The sequence below is a fragment of the Quercus robur genome, chromosome 12 (genome assembly GCF_932294415.1).
Source record: "Quercus robur chromosome 12, dhQueRobu3.1, whole genome shotgun sequence".
In the NCBI taxonomy this organism is placed as follows: Eukaryota; Viridiplantae; Streptophyta; class Magnoliopsida; order Fagales; family Fagaceae; genus Quercus; species Quercus robur.
Window position 1 is genome coordinate 12,791,279 of NC_065545.1, and position 25,120 is coordinate 12,816,398.

Below are 25,120 nucleotides of genomic sequence, written 5' to 3' on the forward strand. Positions count from 1 at the left end.
AAACATTTTTAGTAGTCTTGACTTTTACTGAAGGACTCCAAAAATTTAGTAGCGTGAAAATTGGATGATGGCTATTGTAATTGAGTTGTACTTGTCATATTATATGCACACATCTCTCTCTCTCTCTCTCTCTCTCTCTCTCTTAGAGATACACAACAATCCAATCTTAGTTGGGGATGTGCAGTCGTCAAAAACCATAAACCTTATAGTAACACAATGTCTTCTTTTCTTTTCTTTTTACTATTTCCTTTTGTTTCTAAAAGGATGTTACTTTTTCAATCTCTTTAATATTGGTTATAGCTGCAGAAAACCAAGTCTAGAATGAGGGTTGCATTCCAAAGTAGAATTAAGTGAAACTAATGTAGAACCAAATAATATGTGACTACAAAATAGATATAAAAAGGGACCTTTCTATTACCATTACATACATTTAATTTAAATTCCACACTTTGCAAGATTTGCACAATCCCCTGCGATTATAGGATGGGGCAGGGGATTTACTACATATCAATGGAAAATGGAAACTTCATAGCCAACGTTTCAGTCACAATATGAATAAATCTATACTAATTCAAGAAAAGGCATATATATTGACATAGAGACCTTATCTTGCTTATGCACCTACACCTTTTTCATAACATGCTCTAAAGCTCATAAGTCATGCCCACTTTTAGCATGTGCTTGTGAGGAATGTCAAATACATTTTCAGTTTGTCTCAAATTTTTCTTCAAGAAATTGAAAGCATAGTCTATCAAAAATCTCTTTCTTATACCTGCTCCTTTGCCTGCAACCACTTCATTCTCACCAATCAAGTGAACAATACCAGCACGCAATGCTTGGTTGAAAGCCTCAATCTCACTCTCTAACAACTCTTGCAGCTTCTCTTCATCAACATCCTTTACATAATTATTTGCATCCTCTCCATTAGCAAACCCAACATCTAGTTCACCATCATTTTCACCACTATTTAGTTTACTTTGAGAGAACCAAAAATTGTTTATAATATACTCCTTCAATCTTTCAACTAACATATTCTCAAAAGGCTCTTCCTCAAAACATGGATCTGTGTTCCATACCACACAACACATCAAAACGCATTTTCATCTTTAGGCTCCACTCGACGGAATAGGAAACACTCTTCAATTGGAACCTTGCTAATAGGTAGTGACTTGATGGTGACGAAGACAAGGACTGAATGCAATGCAAGAACATTTACCACATAGTGCTTGAAAATGGGTGGGATGCCTTGAACAAGCTCTGAGTAGAACAAGGCCAACCCAGGCATTCGACATAAATTTGTGTCTGCATCTATGTCCTTAAGCTTCCCTAAAGAGACTTTGTGGTCAAGCTCATAAAAGTACTTTCTTCTGTGCACATTATTCCAAATATACATTATGGTCATTAGTACTGCAGCAAAGGCCAGGAGAACATATACTCCTTAAGTAAACTTATAGAAGACTGGGCTTAAATAGAAAAGCTCCACACTACTAATGATAAGAACATAGGAGATAACTAAAAGTATGTGAGATTTCCATATCATGATCATGATTAGCACTAGGAAAGCTAATGTAAGAGTCAGAACAAATACCATTGCTATCCCTGCATGCAAAGAAAGTTAACATTACAACAAGTAATATTGCAACAACAAAAATAATTGGGGTAATATATATACTATTGCATCTATGGGTTGTTTTTTGTTGTAATAGTAACTTAAATTTATTTCATCAATTAAGATTGTTGCAAGAATTACCTTGTTACATCTAAATATGCTGTTGCAATAACTAAACCTTATTTTATTTTGAAATATGTTGCTGCAATAAGCAACCATTTATTTCACATCAAAATATATTGTTGTAATAGGTGAAAAAAGACTTGTTTCATGTGTTTGAACGTAAACTCAACATATTATGTTTATATTTGTGTTTTTGGACATGTTAATTTGATGGAGTACTTTGATTTTTGCATTTTTTTTTTTAATTTGTATCTTTAATTTGTTATTTTAATTCTTCAATATAATGTTTATATTGTCTTATAATATGTATATTGCAAGACAGGGTAATAGAAAAATTAATAATAAAATAAAATAACTCAACCTATTGCAATGAGGCTGTTTGTTGTAATAAGCTACAACATTTTTCATATATTACAACAAAACATTTGAAGCAGTAAATTATTGCTACAAAGTTATTTATTGCAATAAAGAAGTTATTGCATCAACCTGTTTGTTGCAATATATAGAATTTATTGCAATGAAATCTTTGTGTTGCGTAGACTTATTGCCTCGAAATTTATTACAACGACTCGCAATAACTTTTTCAACGTTGCAATAACTTTTTCAACGTTGCAATAACAACTTTGTAGTTATTGCAACGATTTTTTCCGTTGTAACAGACCTTTTTCCTTGTAGTGTATTCATTTGCTTCTATGTTTATTCTTTATTGAATAGCCAAATTCACCCACCAAACATGTGGACAGAAAATTCAAATCAATAAAACAACAACAACCAAGTCTAGCTACTATTGATAAGATTCAAATTGATATGTGGGAGATGGATTACCATATGCATTGCCAATCTTTTCGGTGTTCTTGAAAGCCAAAGTGACACTTATACAAGCCAACATAAGAAGGTAATTGACTTATGGTATGTAAACTTGTCCTTCATACTTAGTTGATGTATGCACAATTTTCACTCGAGGGAAACACCCTAGTGAGAGAGATTGTTGGACTATAGAGATAGTCCCTAAAATCATGGCTTGACTAGCTACTATTGATGCCAATATGGCCACCACAAACATTGGTCAGTACAAAGGTTCTGCATCACAAATAGCCAACTCAATTATCTAGTAAATCATACATTTTATATAAATATTGAACAATAGACATTATGGACATATACATGAACCAAAGCATTCATGAGAAAATTTAAGGCAAAAACACTCTTTTTCTACCTAGTATGGACTTAAAGAAAGTTTCTTTGACAAGATCATTGTGCTTGCGAAGGAAGGCTACTTGTCCACTATATGCCAATATGAGAGCCGGGTAGATCACTGAGCACATACTTAATTGAATGGACCTAACTATGAAGTGCCCAACATCAACAAATAGAGCTTCTGTTCCTACAAATTATTATAATTATACTTCATTAACAAAATCTTCACATAATTCCAAGTAAAGGTGATTTTATATTAAATTTTTAGTTTTACTCTAGGGCACTGTTTATTATACATGGCCCTATTACACATGAAGTACACACAATTCTCTTTTTGAATTGAAATCATGTCTTAAAGTTGTAATTTCAATTCAAATTTAAACCTTTTACAATTCTCCTAATTTGTTAGACATTCTTTGGTTCTTCAATTTTTGAATTGAAACTAAGACTTCAAGACATGATTTCAGTTCAAAAAATAATTTGTATATACTGAAAATTAGCTTCTACTCTTTTAGCTTATTTAATCATGTATAGTTTTTTAAAGTCTTTTTTTTTTTTTTTTTTTAGATACAAACTTACTTTTGTAGGTTTTAGACTTTTAGTACACAATCAAATAAGATCTCATATGAATGGGGAATGAAACACTTACCTATTATGGCAAGGACAATGCCACCAAGAGCAACCCAAGCTTCTTTATTGTTCCTCTGGAAATATTGAATAATGTATTGTGGATTTAAAGCTTTGATTACTGTTGGATCAATTTTGATGAAATTGAAAAGGCCAATACCCCTGATTAATGCGAACCAAAAACAAATTATGAGAGCAAAACTATAGCCCACATTGTCAATTCTTTTGAACCATGAACAAGAAGATCAAGATAGCAATTGAAATAAAAAAAATCATATCTGTATAGGACCAAAAAAAAAGTAATATAAATAACTTGTGTTGAGGACAAATTTTTCACACCACATAGCTTCATTTCATTGGAGACCCGCACCACATCAACACTATCATGGATTTTGGGAAAATCTCTTCCAAAGCCCAAAAGAGCCCATATTTAGACAAAATGGCGTCAAAGCTCATGGTTCAAGCTCATAGCACATCATCTTATTTTTTGGCTCATGATCCAAGCTCATGAGTCTCATCGAGGGAATTTTGGGAGTCGTGGTTTGGAGGGCCAAGAAGTATGTTCAGTAAAATTCCAATGGTTCAAAGTTGATAAAGGAAAGCATGTTGCTTGGTGTGTGTTCCCCAATTCCCTGAACTCTAACGGGTCAGTGTGTAATAGGTAACATTTGGGTAAGCCTCTCATATCACATAACACTTAAAATGATAAAACTGTCCATGCTCTTTATATAAAAATTAATGTTCATCATATAATATAAGTATTTCATATCAATTATATTATTATCATCTAAATCAATTCCAAGCACATGGCTAAATATATATTAATATCTCATATCTAGCATTAAAATGCTCTCCTTACTCTCTAAGATTTGGTTAAGATACAAAAAGACCATGATTACATCTCTAAAACTTCATCAAATATATTTTCGAAAAAAGAAAACTTAGCCGAAAACACCAAAAACGGCTCCAGCGGAAGCTGCAACAACTTCTGCAGAAGCTATAACAGCTCCAGCTAAGCTGCAAACAGCTCCAGCAGAAGCAAAAACACCTTCTGCAAAAGCTGAAACAGTTCCAGCACATTCTACAGTAGCACCAGCTGTGGTATCAAAAAAATCTCATAAAACTTATCTCATCATCTTTAGTCAAATCATGAATTTAATGCCATATACTTTCCTCCAACCAAATGATGTCATTTGGATGACATCATCCAACTGTAACAGCTGTGATTGACAGCTGTTACAGCTATAACTTTAGCCATTAAATCTCAAACTTTCTTCTTTTGGCCAAAAAACAAAAGGCCACTTACTTTGTCAAAGTTTTTTTCCTGATTTGCTAAGTTTCCCTTCAACTAGTTCTAATCTAGTTACATAGCTTGGCTCTATAAAAAGAGGACCAAGCCACACAACAAGGAGCTCTCTCTCTGAGCTCTCTCTGGACCCTCTCTCTGATCTCCCTCTTTGATCTCTACCCTCTCTCTAATCTCTGCCCTCTCTGATCCATCTCACCCTCTTATGCAGAAACTTCACTCATTTTGCTACAAAGAAACACCTTCTGTAGAAGCTGAAACAGTTCCAGCACATTCTGCAGTAGCTCCAGCTGTGGTACCAGAAAAATCTCATAAAACTAATCTCACCATCTTTAGTCAAATCATGAATTTAATGCCATATACTTTCCTCCAAGCAAATGATGTCATTTGGATGACATCATCCAACTGTAACAGCAGTGATTGACAGCTGTTATAACTATAACTTCAGCCATTAAGTCTCAAACTTTCTTCTTTTGGCCAAAAAACAAAAGAGCACTTACTTTGTCAAAGTTTTTTTTCCTGATTTGCTAAGTTTCCCTTCAACTAGTTCTGATCTAGTTACATAGCTTGGCTCTATAAAAAGAGGACCAAGCCACACACCAAGGAGCTCTCTCTCTGAGCTCTCTCTCTGGACCCTCTCTCTAATCTCCCTCTCTAATCTCTACCCTCTCTCTGATCTCCCTCTCTGATCTCTGCCCTCTCGGATCCATCTCACCCTCTTATGCAGAAACTTCACTCATTTTGCTACAAAATACACATTTTTACACTTCTCCATCTCCCTTACAAAAATATCTCTTCTTAGAGTACACCATTACACACTAGCCCTCTCTCATCTTCAATATTCTGAAACTCCATTCATCTTGCTGTCATATCTCTAAAAGATCTTCATATCTTTCTTCATCCCTCTTACAAAACCTCTCTTCATAGATAACAACACAACACACGTGTTACAACATACCATTATCCATTACTCATCTTTCCCACACTCCGTTATTCTAAAACTTCATCATTTTTGCTACCCAAAACACATCTCCATCTCATTCTTTTTTTCTCATACAAAATCCCCCTTCTTAGAAAGCAACATAACCAATGTCATAATACAAAAAACAATCTTAACAGCAACCTTTACTACATTTAACCTTCATTTATCTATCTCATACTTCCATTTATTTTACAAAACACATTCCTCACAAAATACCCATACATACTTCTCATATATCTCTAAGCTCCATGTCTCACAAATTATACATATACAAGATCCATGTCCAACAAAGTATCTACATATAATTCTCATACATATTACAAATACCATATCTCACAATATATACATATTCATTATCATCTCCACACATCTTAAAACATATCAAACACTCTTCCAAGAACTTATTACTAAAAGTCCTTTTTTATGAAAGGCAAAAACTTATAAAATCAAAAGCCCTTCTTATGGAAGGCAATATCACTCATATTTGACTAAAAACTAAAAGAGTATTACATGGGGAAAGTCATTTAAGTGTATGATGAAAGGGGATAAACTTAACCAACCTATGCACACGGCTGGACATACTCTCTCTCCCTCCAATTGCACCCATTTTTCCCCTTTAAACATGTAGTCACCATGAACGGATTCACTTCACCATGATGCTGAAATGTTAAGTCCACTGGTGTTGTACGGCTGGAGCTGCAAAGTCTGAAGGTTGCTGAAATGCTAAGTCCATTGATGTTACAACTGAAGCCCCAAACTATGAAGATAAGTCATTATATTTTACCTTCAAACTTATATTATCAAGTATATTTTGTTCATTATTATTATACCACTCAACTAATGTCATTATATTGCTAAAATCTTATTAGCTCATTAACACTATAAGGCTAGAGCCACAAACCATGAAGCTCACCAACATTATACGGCTGGAGCCACAAATCACATGAAGAACAAAGTGATGCTACACGATTGGAGTCAGAAGATAAGTCAATATTTTCTCCATCTTTGAAATTACATTATTGAGTATATGTTAACTCATTATCATTTTACAATTATCTCACTATTTAATAAACATGGTCTCACTAATAATAAACATACATATTAATAAATTGATATACCACCAATGGACATATATTACTTAGACATCACTCAATATACATAATAACAACGTATCAACTCACCATTTAATCAAAGCTATTATGCTAAGCATATTATTTATTTATTTCAACCATTATCATGATTCTAAGACTTTGGGTTTTATCTATTTTGTAGGCTTAAAAATACATCGATAGCCATTAGTCTATGTGGCCCAATGTCAGAGTTCCGGGTTGACCTCCCCAAAACAAATCCAAGCCTAGCAAAGTCACACCTCCAAAGGCACGTGGCTACGCGCAAAAAAAAAAAACGCCCGCAACAACTTGTAACAAGGGAGGAAAAAAATAACAGAGTAAACATTATTGATTGTGGGGTACCTTCTGTGATTTCAGTTGTAGCTTTCTTGATCCCTCCCACGATAGGTAAAACTACCAATAAATTGGAAAAAAAGATTAAAATTGCAATTTGTAAGTCAAAAAGTCATACAAAGTAATGAGCTACTAAATTACAAAACTCTGCTTATTCACTTTCTAAGAAATTGGCAACAATGACAATAACGGAAGTATGGCTAAGCCTCCCAAATAGAAATCCTTCAACATACTAAGGAATGTTTGGATTAGCCCTGTTTTGAGTCATATGACTCAGTTCTCATCACTCAAACTGAGAATTGATTGGGACCCATTGAGAACTGAGTGTTTGGCTTGATTTCCTCTCCCTATTTTCATCACTCAAACTCAATTTGGGTTGCGTGAGTGATGAAAACCAGAAACAAGAAAATGTTGTTTTCTGTTTCTCAAACCCAAACTTAGTGGCAATTCCATAAAATGGTAGACCTCGTGGAGCCCACAACTTCTGTATTGTCCCATCACTACTTGATCTCTCTCCAACCCGTTCTTCTTTGTCACTTCTCCTTCATTTTTTTTCTTTTACCCAGAGCTCTATCTTCTCACTGACCTTAAGCTCTCCTTCTCTTTTTTTTGTGGCATCAGAGAGAGAGCAAGACCAGAGATTGGAAGTTTCGCTGGCGATAAGGGATTCGAGAAACGACGTCGGACTGAGCCCAGGCCGGATCATGAGACACGCAAACCTCGAGATCGGAAGCTTCGCCGACCTCATGACACGTGAACCTTGAGATCAGACTGAGCCCAAGCCGGATCTTTTACTTCTTTCTTTTTCTTTCCTTTTTTCCCTTTTGTTTCTTTTCTTCTTCAAGGAGGGTTTTTGCTCTTAGTTTCTTCTCTCTTTTCTTTTTTCTTTTCTTTCTTTCTTTGTTCTTCACTCTGGTTTCTTCTCTTAGCTGCTTCTTCTTCTTCTTTTTTTCTTCAAGCGGTGATGGTGGAAATGGCTGAGTTTGGGTCTCCGATCTAAGGATTTGGAGTTGGGTTTTTTTGTTGTGGTTGTGGTGGTTTGAGGCTTGGATTTTTTGGTGGAGGTTGTGGTTTTGGTTGAGGGCTATTGGTGGGTTTGGATTTTTGATTCATTTGGATTTTTTGGTGGAGGTTGTGGTTGTGTTAAGGGTTGTTGGCAATGGTGGTTGTGGTTGTGGATTTCTGGGTTTGCCGTTGGTGGTGGTGGAGCTGGGTTTCGGTGAAGCTGGGTTTGAAGAGCAAAAAAGAAAAGGGACGCGGGTTGCAACCGTATTCTTCTGTGCAGTGTCAATGGGTGAGTCCATCATTTTGGCAAAAAGTGAAGTTAAAAACTGAGATACATGACTAAGTTTTGTGACCAAACAAAAGTGTTGGATTTTTTGAGTGATAGTGGAGTTTGAGTTAAGAGTTATGGGTTTTGAATTTGAGTTATGAAAACTGAGTATTGAGTTATGAAAACTGAAACACCTCTAAACCAAATGGGCGCTAAGTTTCTATTTGATACTTTTTTTTTTTTTTTTTTAATAACAAGTTTCTATTTGATACATAATTTCACAATTGAAAGTAAAAACATAGTCATAATTTAACTTTATTTTTATTTGTCAAATCCACTGCAACTTGTTTATTATCTCTTGTTGACTTTTATTTTTCGTCATAATTTTAGGAAGAGAAAAGTACACGAAGTCTGAGAGGTATAAGCCCAAGCCTATCCAACAAATAGTACTATTACTTAAATATCGTGACCATGTCTTCAATTTGTAAAAATTTTCTCACACTATATTTTCCTTCACTAGCTAGAAAGAATAGGAATTCAAAATTTTTCCATATGAAAAAAATACCTAGCTTACTAAAAAACCTAAGTCGCAGATACCATCATATATATCACACATTTCTAATCTTATAGCTCGAACCTCTACCTTCTCTAACCCTCAAACACTTTATGCATTTAAAGAGTTGCAGCGTAACATATGGAAGATTAACATACCTGACATGCAAGGAGTGAGGACACCATCCCCAATCACCATGGAAGTACCAAGCATTGTAGCAAACAATAGAAAGAACTTGGCAAACTGGCTGTTTTCCAGCTTAGCCTTAACCACCGACGCTATCCACTGACAACTACTTGGTACATCAAGCTGGAAATTAGAGACCTCCTGGTCCTCAGCTTGCTGATTTGGGATCAAACCAACCTTAGCATATCGGCATATAAGAGAGTACAAAGCAAACGTCCCTCCTAAAAAATGTAACCTCACAATAAGGTTCTGTTTTTAGGGAGACATAGATAAATAATTGCTTTGCATGATTATATACATACATACAAAAAACCAAAAACAGAAAAGGGGGATTCTTAGATTTTACCTTCGCCATTATCATTGGCTTGTAAGACAATGAAAACGTACTTAAACAGAGGGATTTAAGTGAGGGTATAAAAGATCAGAGAAAGAACACCCAAAATGTCATCGTTGTGCTTGATGCCATTAGTGATAGTACTTGCATACACATATAGTGGTGAAGTACCAATGTCTCCATATACAATTCCTATGCTCTGGAATGCTAGATGCAATATCACTGACCGCCCCACAGCCTGAAAAATTAAAAAGAATATAACCAATCAGTCAAATTTAGACCTGAAACTATTATTTTTGTTTTGTCCTAGTTTCCAAGCCATGCAATAGCTCACAGCTACTCGAACCCAAAAATTCTCCTCAACTCTTAAAGCAGCCCAAAAAAAATCAGGCAATTGACTCGGTAACTATTAATAATACAAATGAGGTCCAAAAATGTAACAGCCCAGCCCAATAAAAAAATAAACAAAAAAGGGTTCAGATTTTTAAGGAGCCAGACTTGACCCACCTACCCCTCATTTTCCCCACCACACACCACACACTCACAAATATCTCCTTATTTGTAACACATAAGTGACATGCAAGGCAAAACATGTAGTATATTACATTTTTTTCCAATTAAATTAAAATGTATAGTTGTCTTGACTAATAAAGCACAACCATCATTGTTCTTTTCAAATATCACCAATGTTCTGAAAATTCTTAATCCTAAAGAGAGGGAGTGGATTAACCCAAATTCACCCTTTTATGGAACTAGTATTGTCACTAGGTTTGAGAAGTAATTTGTGATTACTTAAGATATTAAGTAAGGATATTAAGTAATTAATGATTTCTTAATATCCTTACTATATGTGATAGTAGTTCTAAAGAATCTCACGTTATCACCAATTTTTGTGAACTGAAAAATACAATGTTTTTTCTACCAACTCCTTATTTGCCTGGTCAACCAAGGGTCCTTCACATCCTTCTTTTCTCTCCATTTTCCTCACAAACACTCACACTCCCTTATTCTCCCGCCGGTACCACTCCTCACCTCTTCCACGACCATTTTTCCAGCAAGATCACCGGAAAACTCCATAGGAAAACGATAAGGCTCACTCACCTCTACTATTTAAAGTAAAATTTCTAATCTTTTTGTGGGTTTATATGCTTTTGCTTGAGGTTATGTTTATCTAAGCTTTAATAATAATACCCATGTAATTTATGAGCATTAAAAGTGATATTTATGTGTTTTTATGTATGGGTTTTGGTCTTAGTGGATGTGCTTGATGAGTGGGTTTATGATTTTTGCAATGATGGTTAGCTAAGTGGTGAAGATTTGGGAGTTTGACTTTCTAATGTGAAATAGTTGATGAATCTAATTTTTATTGTGTATTTGGAGCTAATGGAGGATTTATATTTGGGGTTTATAATGGTGGGTATTGTTATATATGATGTTGTTTTGTGGGTCTCTTGAGAATGACATGTATATTGAGGGAGAAATTCATAAAGTGTTAGGATCTCTTATAGTAAAGGTGAAGCTTGGAATGACATGATGATAAGATAGAGTTAATGCCTTGTAACAAAATTGTTGAGAAATTTTGGAAGTGAAATACATTATTTGTGAGTTTAAATACTAGGCTTGCCTAATTAATTTCTTAGTTAGGAATTTCTAATAGATAACTAGATACAATTTCAAAATTTATACTTATTTTGATAGGTTCGCTTGGTATTGTTTAAGTTCTAGCTAATTTCATTTGGACCTTGAACAATTAAGCTTTTGCGGATTGCGAGGTAAGTATTTTTTAATGGGATTTTTAGAAAATAACCATGTTGCATAAACATTTATTTTGGATTAAACACATTCTGGGAAAATTAACAGTGAAACTATGTTTTTCTAAAAAGTGTTGTGTTGTGACCCTACTATTTATGATTATGGGTGAGTTTGGTTCAGCTTTTTGAAAAAGTGCATAATGAAAAAGTGGAGTTTTCAAAAAGTGCATAATGAAAAAGTGCTTTTTGAAAAAGCTGAGTGTTTGGCTAACACTTATAAAAGTGGCAGTTTGAAAGATAAATTACCAAAAAGGACAATGTATATAAGAGAGTTTATTTCATACTTAAATCAATATTGTGAAATTATTTTTTTCTCAACAATATTAGCTAATAATAACCTACCACTTAAGATTTATTGTAAAAGTATTGTGATAATTTATACTGATTTTAATTTGAACGTGCTATTATAATTATTTTTTTTCAATTTCTAAACAAATTTTTTTTTTTCTCACCAATATTAACTAATAATAACATACCACTTAAAATTTATTGTGAAAATATTGTAACAGTATTTCTCAATTTTAATTTCTTATTCTTTATTTTATGTTTCCCTTATTTTATTTTATTTTTTTATCCATATTTCTTTCTTTTTTTTTTTTTTTCCCTCTTTTTTTCTCCACCACACACGTAGCCTTCATTTTTTTTTCTTTATTTCCTTATTTCCTCTCTTTCCCTGCCACTTCCTCCACACACGTGCCCCTACTTTTTTTTTTTCTTTATTTCCTTATTTCTCCCTTCCACTTCACACTCCACTCCACTCCAGAATCTTCCACACACTTCAAACCCCTCTCATCCCTCAAGCCGGCTCAAGGTCTCTGCATCTCTTTTTTTTTTTTTTTTTTTTTGACACTTTAAAAGCTAATGATGATGATGAAGAAGATGAAGATGATGATGATGAAGAAGAAGTCTCTGCATCTCTTTTTTGGTCCTTTTTCTTTATTTCCTTATTTTTTCTTTCCTTCTTTATTCTTTTTTTTTTCACACTCCAGAGACGAAGATGATGATGATGATGAAGATGATTGAAACATAAGGATTTTGGGATTTTGGGTTTTTTTTTTCTATGGATTTTGGGTTGATTTTGAGTTGGGTTTGGGATGGGTTTTCCGGATTTGAGTTGATTTTAAGTTGTTTTTGTGTTGATTTTGAGTTATTTTTGGTTTGGTTTTGTTGATTCTGTGTTCGGAATATCAAAGGTTGAAATGGGTTTTGTTGATTGTGGGGGTAGACCGGTGAAGAAGCAAAGGAAGACGAAGAGGAAGAAGAAAAGGAAGACGAAGAAAAAAGAGACAGATGAGAGATGAGGGGCGTGAGAGAAATAGCTGGGTATTTCGGTCTTTTTGGTTTTTGCAACGGTAATATTGTAAACACGCATAGCGCGTTTTGATTTATGGACCCCTGAGGGTCCATAAATCTTCCGCGTTTTGTCCTCAGTTCTTATAAAAGTTCAAAACGCAACTTTTATAAAAAAGCTGCGTTTTGAGCTTACCAAACGCGCAAGTTGGTGTGGCTTTTTTGAAAACGCCCTTTTTGGGCTCAAAAAGTGGAACCAAACAGGCTATATATATGAAAGTGCATATTCTTATTGCATATGGGGAATTGCATGATTTGTTAGCATGGAAAAGACTAGCATCTTGATTAAATTCTTAAGAATGAATTTTATGGATTTATTGCATTATCTACAAAAATATAAAGATGCTTTATCTTGATCTATGTTATTTGGGAAGTTAACACAAAATATTTTTGACAAGAAATGAGTTGAAGGCTTTGAGAACCTTGTGAATATCTTGGGCATTCAAATATTTTACGAAACTACTTGGAAGTGAATTATGTATTTTGAATTAAAGGTAATTTGTGAGATCTTTATGTTCTACCCATGAGCTGTGACATGTGATTAGATGATTACCTAGCTAGATACTATAGTCTGTGTAACATTAGTATCTTAGCACCTATCTTTATAATGGTTATTGAGTTCCGTCTTTGTGATGGCGATGAGTTCCGTCTTTGTGACGGCATATTAGTTCTGTCTTTGTGACGGCAATGAGTTCCATCTTTGTGACGGCATATTTAGTTCTGGCTGTGTGTGAGCGATGAGTTTCGTTTTTATGACGGCATTGTCATGTGGCCTTGGGTTTGGAATTGTATTGTTATTGCTCACAAATTATAGTATGTAGTTTCATAAGAGCATTTTGAAAAGCTTTGTGCCATGTCATTTTATTCATTCTTGTCATATTCTTTTTGGAAATGGTTTTGTAGAAATTATTTGGAAATTCCCAAATTAAAACATGAATTGTGAATTGTTATCATCATGAAACTTGCATTTCCCTCACTCCCATTAATTATGCTACTTATTGGACTCTGTCTCGTTCTATTATTTTACAAACTTTTTCAGAGTAGGCATCTATCTTTTTTAGACAGCTTTTTGGTGGCTAGCAATAGTTAGACTAATTGCTGATGGAGACTAACTTTTGTTATGAAGATAATTGATGATGTATAACTTAGAGTAGGCTTGACTCAATTATTTTGTATCTAATAGTGATTATGCCTTTAATTCCACTAATGGGACAAGTTGATGTTATGTAATTATCTATTCAAAACTCCATTCTTTTGTAACCAATAGTTATTGTATTTATTGCATAGAGTTCTAACTTACTTTGTATGAGAGTATATTCAATAGAATTATTAGGATAATTCTTGATGTTGGTATTTGTTATGATTTTATTTGGATTGAATTGCCAAAGGGAACAAATCTTCAGGTACCTTTGAGATGCTTTTCTCATGCTTTAGACCCTTTTGGGTTTGTGGCGCGACAAAAAAAGTCACTTAGATGATGATGTTGATTATAATAATAGTAATACTTTTACTTAATTATTTGAGCTGGTAACTATGCAGGGGAAATTTGTTTTGTGAGAGTGCAATATATAAGCAAACCTTGGAGCCATGGCCATGAAGACCGGGAACAGTGGAGGATTCATGGTCCAAGGAATCGAACCTACGTAAAATTCTCTTCCCACTGAATTCTTCAGAAACTTGCTCCATACTTGGTTCAGGATTTTTTAGTGCTACTTCACTAGTCATTTCTGTAACCCCAGGAATTCTACTAGTACTAGTGCTCATTGAATAAGTAGCACAATATTCTATAATGTATCACCCCTCCTTCTCTCTATAAATACAATATGGATGACAAGAACGAAGAAACAGTGAACTGATTCATTTCAAAGTAAAGTTCAAAATTTTCCAACATCGGAATCATTCAAATCAAACATTGGGGTGTGTTTCCTATTCCCCACTTCCTCTTTGGGGCGGGTTTTTTTTCCGCCCCATTCTAGCGGGTCCCGCAAGTGCCAACAGGTACCTATCCCGCTACACTTAAATATTTATATATATAATTTATTAAAAGTTTATTTTCAATGTGTTAAATTAAAATTCATAAAACATTTTTCAAAAATATTCTAACATTACAAAACCTTCTCAAAGCATAAAAATACAACAATTCAAGTAATAAGAAGTACAAAAACAATTCAAACATACAACACAACAATTAAAAAAATATAAACAATGTAAATATTAAAACATAAAAGTATAAATTCAATAATACAATATAAAAAAAAATCATAAATTTAAAGTTTGAAGGCTAAAAACAGAGTCTTATAAAAAAAAAAGTTATAAATTTTTTTCTGAATTATTTAAATATAAACACGACGAGTGTGGAAGAAAATGTTAACCCCTATTTTCGCCCCATTTGTTATGCAAGACAGATAAAACCCGTCCATTAATGACGAGTGAGGCAAGTACCCGCAGGTATGGGTTTAAATTGTCATCCCTAGGTAACACCCATGACCCACCAAAGCTCCTAAAACAAATGGTCAAAATAAGGAAAAATGGGAAATTTGCATGTGAATTATCAAGGAAAATCTATTAGCATGATGTTGATTCTCTCTACATATCATGTTGCATGAGACAATTGGAGAATCAACTTCATCGTGTGCAAATTGTTATGATGTAGATTTGTGCAATATGATACTGATTCTAAAATGGATACTATTTTCAAAAATTCTATAAATAATAACCGATATGTAAACATTATCTATTAGACTCTTGGGTAATAGAACAGTTCTCTGGATAATAGTTTTTAGGGGATTTTGGGTAGTTTTTAAAATAAGACAAAACTTAGGTACAGTACCTTAAATGTTGTTCCTTATATTCTTCTTTTAGGATTCAATCATGTGGTTACTTAACTAAAATATACACTTAATTCCATCTCATGAGAAAAAATCCACATGACAAAATCTTAATGAGAGAATTTAAGGAACAGTACCTAAGCATTGTACCTAACTCTTATCCTTTCGAAATAAATATTTGAGTGTCAGGGATAGAGCATTAGCATTGGTAAAGTGCTACTTTACAACCCAAACCTTTAAAAACATGTAACATCCGAACTGTTATATATAAAAAATTATACCAACTTGCTACAATATGCCAATTTACTGTAACAAGTTGCTAAAATTAAATGATATTTTTTATTCCCACAATGGAGAGGAAGAAGTGGAAGAGAGAAAAGAGTAGTTTATATTATTTTTTATGTAGTTTATATTATTTTATTGGGTTGTATGTAAAAATAAGAATTATGGTGTATTATTAAAGGAGTTAGTAAAAACAGATAAAGTTGTCTTTTATAAGAGTGTAAAATAAGTTTTTTTTTTTTTTTACAAACTTGACGTGAATGCCCTTAAAATATGAGCCATTTTCGGGAGAATTTTGATATGATAGTGGAAACTCTGCTAAAATTTAGTCATTTCCAAATTCCAACTACAGAAGCTACGCCAAAATTTTGTTAGATCCAAGGCCCAAATCTAATCCAATTGCAAAACCTCTATTGATATTCCATCCATAATTTTATCTTTATTTGGGCTCAAGGCACGTGGTGTCATATTTCTAGTTGGGCCCAATGGGTTTGGGTTATTAAAATAATAGCCTTAACATTTAGCCCCAAAAATGTGTGTCATCTATCGCAACCCCCAATTACTCTTTTTTTTCTTTTTTTCTTTTTTTTTCGTTTTTGAATAAGGATTAAAAACAAAAAGTCAAAAACAAAGCCAATAAACATCATTTTGTAACATTTTTGGGGTAAATAGTATTAGTTTAGTAGTCGTTATTACTATACATTAGGCCCATTTAAATGTTAGAATTTAGAAATTCTCAATATGATATCATATTGTTTGGTTGAATTGTTATTCCTTTGGTTAATTACTTCTCATTAATAATACTTATTTAGGATTGGTAATCATTCTAGTGATTTCTTGACATTAAAAATTTGATAGAAAGATGCTAATAAATGAAAATTTTGATTCCACTTATCTTTGTCTTTTTATTTATTTATTTAAAAAGACGAAGACAGATAAAGTACAAGGTGTTGCTTTCTTTTTAGTGACTCTTTCATCTCTTGGTGAAGTATTAAAAAAAAAAAAAAAAAAACCTAACTGTTGTTGCCCACTGCAACACTAGAGTAAATATTATACCCTTGCAATACAGTCGAATTTTTAGTTAAAACGCAATTAAACTTGGTCCACTCTAGGTTTAGCCTAAAATTAGTTAAGTTCACAATTTTAAAGCATTTTTCACAAAACACTTGTTTTGACATCAGTTGACCATAATTTGGATCTCAAAAGAGTTTTCCCTATTTAATTAGTACAAATTAACCCTTGGTAAAATTCAAGGCTTAAAAACATTTTTAGTAGTTTTGACTTTTACTAAAGGACTCCAAAAATTTAGTAGCGTCAAAATGGAATGATGGCTATTGTGATTGAGTTATACTTGTCATATTATATGCACATCTCTCTCTCTCTCTCTCTCTCTCTCTCTCTCTCTCTCTCTCTCTCTCTCTCTCTCTCTCTCTCTCTCTCTCATAGATACACAACAATCCAATCTTAGTCGGGGATGTGTAGTTGTCAAAAACCTTAAACCATATAGTAACACAATGTCTTCTTTTCTTTTCTTTTTGTTATTTCCTTTTCTTTCTAAAAGCATGTTACTTTTCCAATCTCTTAAATATTGGTTATAGCTGCAAAAACCAAGTCTAGAATGAGGGTTGCATTCCAAAGTAGAATTAAGTGAAACTAATGTAGAACCAAATAATATGTGACTACAAAATAGATGTAAAAGGGACTTTTCTGTTACCATTACATACATTTAGTTCAAATTCCACACTTTACAAGATCTACACAATCCCCTAGGAGTATAGGATGGGGCAGGGCATTTACTGCATATCAGTGGAAAGTGGAAACTTCTTAGCCAACATGTCTGTCACAATATGAATAAATCTATACTAATTCAAGAAAAGGTATGTATATTGACATAGAGACCTTATCTTACTTATGCACCTGCATCTTTTTCACAACATGCCCTAAAGCTCATAAGTCATGCCTACTTTTAGCATGCGCTTATGAGGAATGTCAAATACATTTTCAGTTTGTCTCAAATTTTTCTTCAAGAAATTGAAAGCATAGTTTATCAGAAATCTCTTTCCTATACTGGCTCCTTTGCCTGCAACCACTTCATTCTCACCAATCAAGTGAACAACACCTGCACGCGATGCTTGGTCCAAAGCCTCAATCTCTCTCTCTAAAACCTCTTGCAGCTTCTCTTCATCAACATCCTTTACATCATTATTTTCATCCTCTCCATTAGCAAACCCAACATCCAATTCACCATTATTTTCACCATTACTTAGTTTACTGTGAGAGAACCAAAAATCGTTTATAATATACTCCTTCAATCTTTCAACTAACATCTTCTCAAAAGGCTCATCCTCAGAACGTGTATCTGTGTATCCATACCTCACAACACATCGAAACACATTTTGGTCTTTAGGCTCCACTCGACGAAATAGGAAACGCTCTTCAATTGGAACCTTGCTAATAGGTAGTGACTTGATGGTGACGAAGACAAGGACTGAATGCAGTGCAGGAACATTTACCACATAGTGCTTGAAAATGGGTGGGATGCCTTGAACAAGCTCTGAGTAGAACAAGGCCAACCCAGGCATTCGACACAAATTTGTGTCTGTAGCTATGTCCTTGAGCTTTCCTAAAGGGACTTTGTGGTCAAGCTCATAAAAGTACTTTCTTCTGTGCACATCATTCCAAATATACATTATGGTCATTAGTACTGCAGCAAAGGCCAGGGGAAGATATCCTCCTTGAGCAAACTTATAGAAGACTGAGCTTAAATAGAGAAGCTCCACACTACTGATGACAAGAACATAGGAGATAACTAAAAGTATGTGAGATTTCCATATCATGATCATGATTAGCACTAGGAAGGCTGATGTGAGAGTCATAACAAATACCACTGCTATCCCTGCATGCAAAGGAAGAAAAAATTATTCATTAGCTTCTATGTTTATTCTTTATTGAATAGCCAAATTCAACCACCAAACATGTGGGAAGAAAATTCAAACCATTAAAACAACAAAAACCAAGTCTAACTAGTATTGATAAAATTCAAATTGATATGTGGGATGATGGATTACCATATGCATTGCCAATCTTTTCGGTGTTCCTGAAAGCCAAAGTGACACTTATACAAGCCAACATAAGAAGGTAATTGACTTCTGGTATGTAAACTTGTCCTTCATACTTAGTTGATGTATGCACAATTTTCACTCGAGGGAAACACCCTAGTGAGAGAGATTGTTGGACTATAGAGAAAGTCCCTGAAATCATGGCTTGACTAGCTACTATTGATGCCAATATGGCCACCACAAACATTGGCCAGTACAAAGGTTCTGCATCACAAATAGCCAACTCAATTAGCTAGTAAATCATACATTTTATATAAATATTGAACAATGGACATTATGGACATATACATGAAGCAAAGTATTCTTGAGAAAATTTAAGGCAAAAACACTCTTCTTCTACCTGGTATGGACTCATAGAAAGTTTCTTTGACAAGATCATTGTGCTTGCGAAGGAAGGCTGCTTGTCCACTATATGCCAATATGAGAGCCGGGTAAGTCACTGAGCACATACTTATTTGAATGGACCTAACTGTGAAGTGCCCAACATCAGCAAATAGAGCTTCCGTTCCTGCAAATTATTATAATCATACTTCATTGACAAAATCTTCACATAATTCCAAGTGAAGGTGATTTTATATTAAATTTTTAGTTTAACTCTAGGGCACTGTTTATTATACATGGCCCTATTACACAAGAAGTACACACAATTCTCTTTTTGAATTGAAATCATGTCTTAAAGTCATGATTTCAGTTCAAATTTAAACCTTTATCATTCTCCTAATTTGTAAGACAAATTCTTTGGTTCTTCAATTTTTGAATTGAAACTAGGACTTCAAGACATTGTTTCAATTCAAAAAATAATTTGTGTATACTAACAATTAGCTTCAACTCTTTTAGCTTATTTACTTATGTATAGTTTTTTCAAGTCTTATTTGTTTTAGATACAAACTTACTTTTGTAGGTTTTAGTACATAATCAAATAAGATCTCATGTAAATGGGGAATGAAATACTGACCTGTTATGGCAAGGACAATGCCACCAAGAGAAACCCAAGCTTCTTTTTTGTTCCTCTGGAAATATAGAACAATGTATTGTGGATTTATAGCTTTGATGACTGTTGGATCAAATTTGATGAAATTGAAAAGGCCAATACCCCCGATTAATGCAAACCAAACACAAATTATGGGAGCAAAACTATAGCCCACTTTGTCAGTTCCAAATCTTTGAACCATGAACAAGAAGATCAAGATAGCAATTGAAATCCAAACAATCATATCTGTATAGGACCAAAAAAAAAATGTGATATAAATAACTTGTAACAAGGGAGGAAAAAAGTAACAGAGTAAACATTATTGATGGTGGGGTACCTTCTGAGATTTCAGTAGTAGCTTTCCTGATCCCTCCCACAGCAGATAAAACTGCCAACAAATTGGAAAAAAAAATTAAAATTGCAATTTGTAAGTCAAAAAGTCATACAAAGTAATGAGCTACTAAATTACGAAACTCTGCTTGTTCACTTTCTAAGAAATTGGCAACAATGACAATAACAGAAGTGTGGCCAAGCCTCCCAGATAGAAATCCTTCAACATACTAACTTTCTATTTGATACTTTTTTTTTTTTTTTAATAACAAGTTTCTATTTGATACATAATTTCACAATTAAAAGTAAAAACACCATCATAATTTAACTTTACTTTTATTGGTCAAATCCACTACAACTTGTTTATTGTCTTTTTTTGACTTTTATTTTTCATCATAATTTGAAGAAGAGAAAAGTATACGAAGTCTGAGAGGTATAAACCCAAGCCTATCCAATAAATAGTACTATTATTTAAATATCGTGACCATGTCTTCAATTTGTAAAAAAATTTCTCACACTATATTTTCCTTCACTAGCTAGAAAGAATAGGAATTCAAAATTTGTTCCATATGAAAAAAATACCTAGCTTACTAAAAAACTTAAGTCGCAGATACCATCATATATATCACACATTTCTAATCTTATAGATGGAACCTCTCCCTTCTCTAACCCTCAAACACTTTATGCATTTAAAGAGTTGCAGCGTAACATATGGAAGATTAACATACCTGACATGCAAGGAGTGAGGACACCATCCCCAATCACCATGGAAGTACCAAGCATTGTAGCAAACAATAGAAAGAACTTGGCAAACTGGCTGTTTTCCAGCTTAGCCTTAACCACCGACGCTATCCGCTGACGACTACTTGGTAAATCAAGCTGGAAATTAGAGACCTCCTGGTCCTCAGCTTGCTGATTTGGGATCAAACCAACCTTAGCATATCGGCATATAAGAGAGTACAAAGCAAACGTCCCTCCTAAAAAATGTAACAACACAATAAGGTTCTGTTTTTAGGGAGAACATAGATAAATAATTGCTTTGCGTGATTATATAACAAAAAAAAAAAAAAAAAAAAAAACAATAAAGGGATTCTTAGATTTTACCTTCGCCATTATCATTGGCTTGTAAGACAATGAAAACGTACTTAAACAGAGGGATTAAAGTGAGGGTATAAAAGATCAGAGAAAGAACACCCAAAATGTCATCGTTGTGCTTGATGCCATTAGTGAAAGTACTTGCATACACATATAGTGGTGAAGTACCAATGTCTCCATATACAATTCCTATGCTCTGGAATGCTAGATGCAATATCACTGACCACCCCACAGCCTGAAAAATTAAAAAGAACATAACCAATCAGTCAAATTTAGACCTGAAACTACTATTTTTGTTATGTCCTAGCTAGTTTCCAAGCCATGCAATAGCTCACAGTAACTCGAACCAGAAAATTCTCAACATTTATAGTAGCCCAAAAAAATAAAATATTCATGCAACTGACTTGGTAACTATTAATAAAACAAATGAGGTCCAAAATAGTCACTTAGATGACGATGATAATATTTGAGCTGGTAACTATATATGCAGGCGAAATTTGTTTTGTGAGAGTGCAATATATAAGCAAACCTTGGAGCCATGGCCATGACGACCGGGAACAGTGGAGGATTCGAGGTCCAAGGAATCGAACCTACGTAAAATTCTCTTCCCACTGAATTCTTCAGAAACTTGCTCCATACTTGGTTCAGGATTTTTTAGTGCTACTTCACTAGTCATTTCTGTAACCCCAGGAATTCTACTAGTACTAGTGCTCATTGAATAAGTAGCACAATATTGTACAATGTATCACCCCTCCTTCTCTCTCTATAAATACAATATGGATGACAAGAACGAAGAAAAAGTGAACTGAGAGGAGAGGTTCCTGGTTCCTACTTCCTAGATGTGTGGATGGTGGTGAAGCTTATGGGGTAAATATACAAAAGACACCGCCGGCATGTTTGAATTATGGGGGCCAATAATACCCTTTTTTCCAAGACCGCGTGCACACTACGGGCCAAACGTGTACGTACTCATTGATACATGGAAAAATTTTATTTGTGCTCCTCTTGTTATTTATATATCATGTACACATTTCTTTTTGGAAATTTCTAGTTGGGCGATCGACGTCATGCGACTGAGTTAGTCACGGTGAGTCGGTGACTCCTCAGCTATATATGAGACCAAAGCGTCGTGGAAAAGTGTTGTAAAGTCACCTCATCTAATTTGAGTGCATTCTTTGTTGGGTTGAGCCCTATGTACCCCTCCATAGATACCTTAAGTGCACGAAAACATATGTACATATGTACGTAAATGTTGTATATTAGATTCTCAAATTAAATTAAACTATATGTTTATAATGATTGGTCAACCATATAATTTCATTTAACTATCTTGGAAAATATGATATTATTTATTTAAATCTTACCCTTTTGTAGAAAATCAAATAAACTTATTTTTCTGAGTATTTTAAATGTGGAGAATTTTTTTTTTTTTTTTTTTTAGAAGAGTTTAAATGAGTAGAATTGGTTCAAGTTTGGTGTCTATAAAAAAAAAGGAAAAAAATGTTTGGCGGTCCACTGTTTTTATGGCCCATCATGTATTTCACAGCAACAGCAACAGCAACAGCAACAATAATTATTAATAATAATAATTGGTAATTAATTGAATAATTGGGTTTCAGATATATATGAGCATACAATGCAATTTTTTTAATATCTTTTTTTATTTCTCACCTCTAATCGTTTTTATCAATTTGATTATTAAATAGATATAACTACTTGTAGTTGCACGATTTTCTTGGTCCAAATCCTACTGATCAGGCCCTGGCCCAAGGCGCAACACACAATAAATCTTAGTAGAGGATGGGTCAAAGAACTTAGCCTCAGTGAACTTAGTCGGTCTGATGCATGGGCAATGTTGTTGCAGAAACAAAAACACAAGAATGGATATCTCACAGTAGATTCTATTTCCTGGGTCAAGATCATACAATTTTTCGTCCCCCTCTTTGAGGGATTCCACTACATTATATAGGCCTCTCCTTCTTATCTAAACCTTACACTTGTTGATCATCTAGGTCCCCACTTGAGCACCTGTCCTATCAGACACCTTTATCACTCCTCTGTGAGTTGCAGTGGCCAAGGTAGCACTATTCAGGAGTCCTTTCCTCATTAATGCGGCCAAGAGAGTGGTTGTGACACATTTAATGTGGTGGTGGCAGCTTTCCATGAGATATTTTGGGTTTTATTCTTTTTTATATGTTTGGAGGGTGAGCTGCAATGGTTAAGGCGAGCTCTTGATCCGGACTTCGTAATGTCCGAGGAGGAGTTACTCCTCGGACAGGTTTCTTTCACCGCAACTGGGCTTAAACAATGTTTGGACTATGACTTCTCCTCGGACAGGATTCTTCTCGGACGGGCCCGTAGTTTACTCAACCCATTATTTTGGGCCGGACCCCACACTACTCAAGGCACTTTAATTATTGTAGTCTTTTCTTCTCAAAATAATAATAATTGTAGTCTTTAAGTGTTAATTTTTTTTTTTTAAGTTAAAACTCTTCACAAAAAGTCTATTACTAAAACTCTATTTTTTTTTCTTTAAAAAAAATAAAATAAAAAAACTAACTATACACTTCTTTTTTGATAGGTTAAAACTCAATACTTTAAATCCCTATTTCCTACAACAATCACAAATACAATCGTATTATGTATCCCAATGAGTAAATGGGTTGATGTTAAAATTTTTGTAATTTAATTGATTGGTAATTTGAGTAATGTTACAGTCACAAACTATTTTACAACATTTTTACAAACTATTGATGTAACTAATTCTTATTAGTTTTAATATGGGTCCATCACTAACATCACATTTATATTTATCAATAATTATTTAAAAAATTTTAAAACCACATTAGTAATTTGTAAAAATATTATAAATAATTTATGTCTATAATATTACTTATGGCCCATTTATGAAACTTCGTGTCCATATTTTGATTGCAATTTTAGTCAAAACGCCCAAAAGTTATAGCACGCCGCATGAAATAATAAATAATAAAATAAATAGGTTTTCCTGCACCTGCTGTATATTTCATTTTCATTTCATTCTCAACTTGGAAAATTGCAAACCAGCTAGCATCTCCACAAGGCGTTAAAAAAAGTCCTGGCCATCATGTTCACTTTAACGTTATATAAAGGCTTGCGGATCACGTGCTTTGATTAATTCTTGACAGTTTTTTTTTTTTTAAATAATTATTGACAGTTTTCTGGACTAGATAGGATCGTCATCAAATTCAACATTCTTTAGACGTGTTGAGAAATTATAATCCATCACCATTATGTCAATTCCATCCCTGCTAAAATTTAGTGCCGGTTTGGTTTGGACGTTTTACTGTGTTCAGTGTTTGCGTTTTTGACATGGGACCCACACTACAGTAAACACAGCAAACGTGTCCTTCTTCCTTTTTTTTTTTTTTTTTTGTTTTGTTTTCACGCGTTTCAGAGTGATGCAGTTACTGTTCATGCACTGTTGCATGAACAGTAACCACAAATGTTGACTTTTCTATAATGAACAGTGATTCGTGCACTGTTCTCGAATACTTTGACACATAATTTGTTGTGATTGGTACATAATTAGAGTCATGTCAATAATATTATAAGTCTAAATGAAAATGATATTACTCCAATTAAAACTTGATATTTGTTATGATTTTTTAGTGTTTGTCCATTACACATGATAAGTTTTTGT

The 25,120-nt window shown here is 33.9% G+C and overlaps 1 protein-coding gene and 1 pseudogene across 1 annotated transcript; both read right to left on the reverse strand.

The window, feature by feature from the left end:
- Positions 1–644: 644 nt before the first annotated feature.
- Positions 645–14,653, reverse strand: LOC126709240 (potassium transporter 5-like; annotated as a pseudogene).
- A 2,909-nt stretch (positions 14,654–17,562) lies between these two features.
- Positions 17,563–22,285, reverse strand: LOC126709239 (potassium transporter 5-like). Its single transcript, XM_050409383.1, has 8 exons — positions 21,968–22,285; positions 21,448–21,673; positions 21,072–21,320; positions 20,351–20,401; positions 19,999–20,259; positions 19,384–19,551; positions 18,993–19,247; positions 17,563–18,820 (listed from the first exon to the last, which is right to left on the reverse strand). Exons 1-8 carry the CDS (start codon positions 22,151–22,153, stop codon positions 17,865–17,867), a joined length of 2,352 nt encoding a protein of 783 aa, XP_050265340.1. The 5' UTR covers positions 22,154–22,285; the 3' UTR covers positions 17,563–17,864.
- Between the last annotated feature and the right edge of the window lie 2,835 nt (positions 22,286–25,120).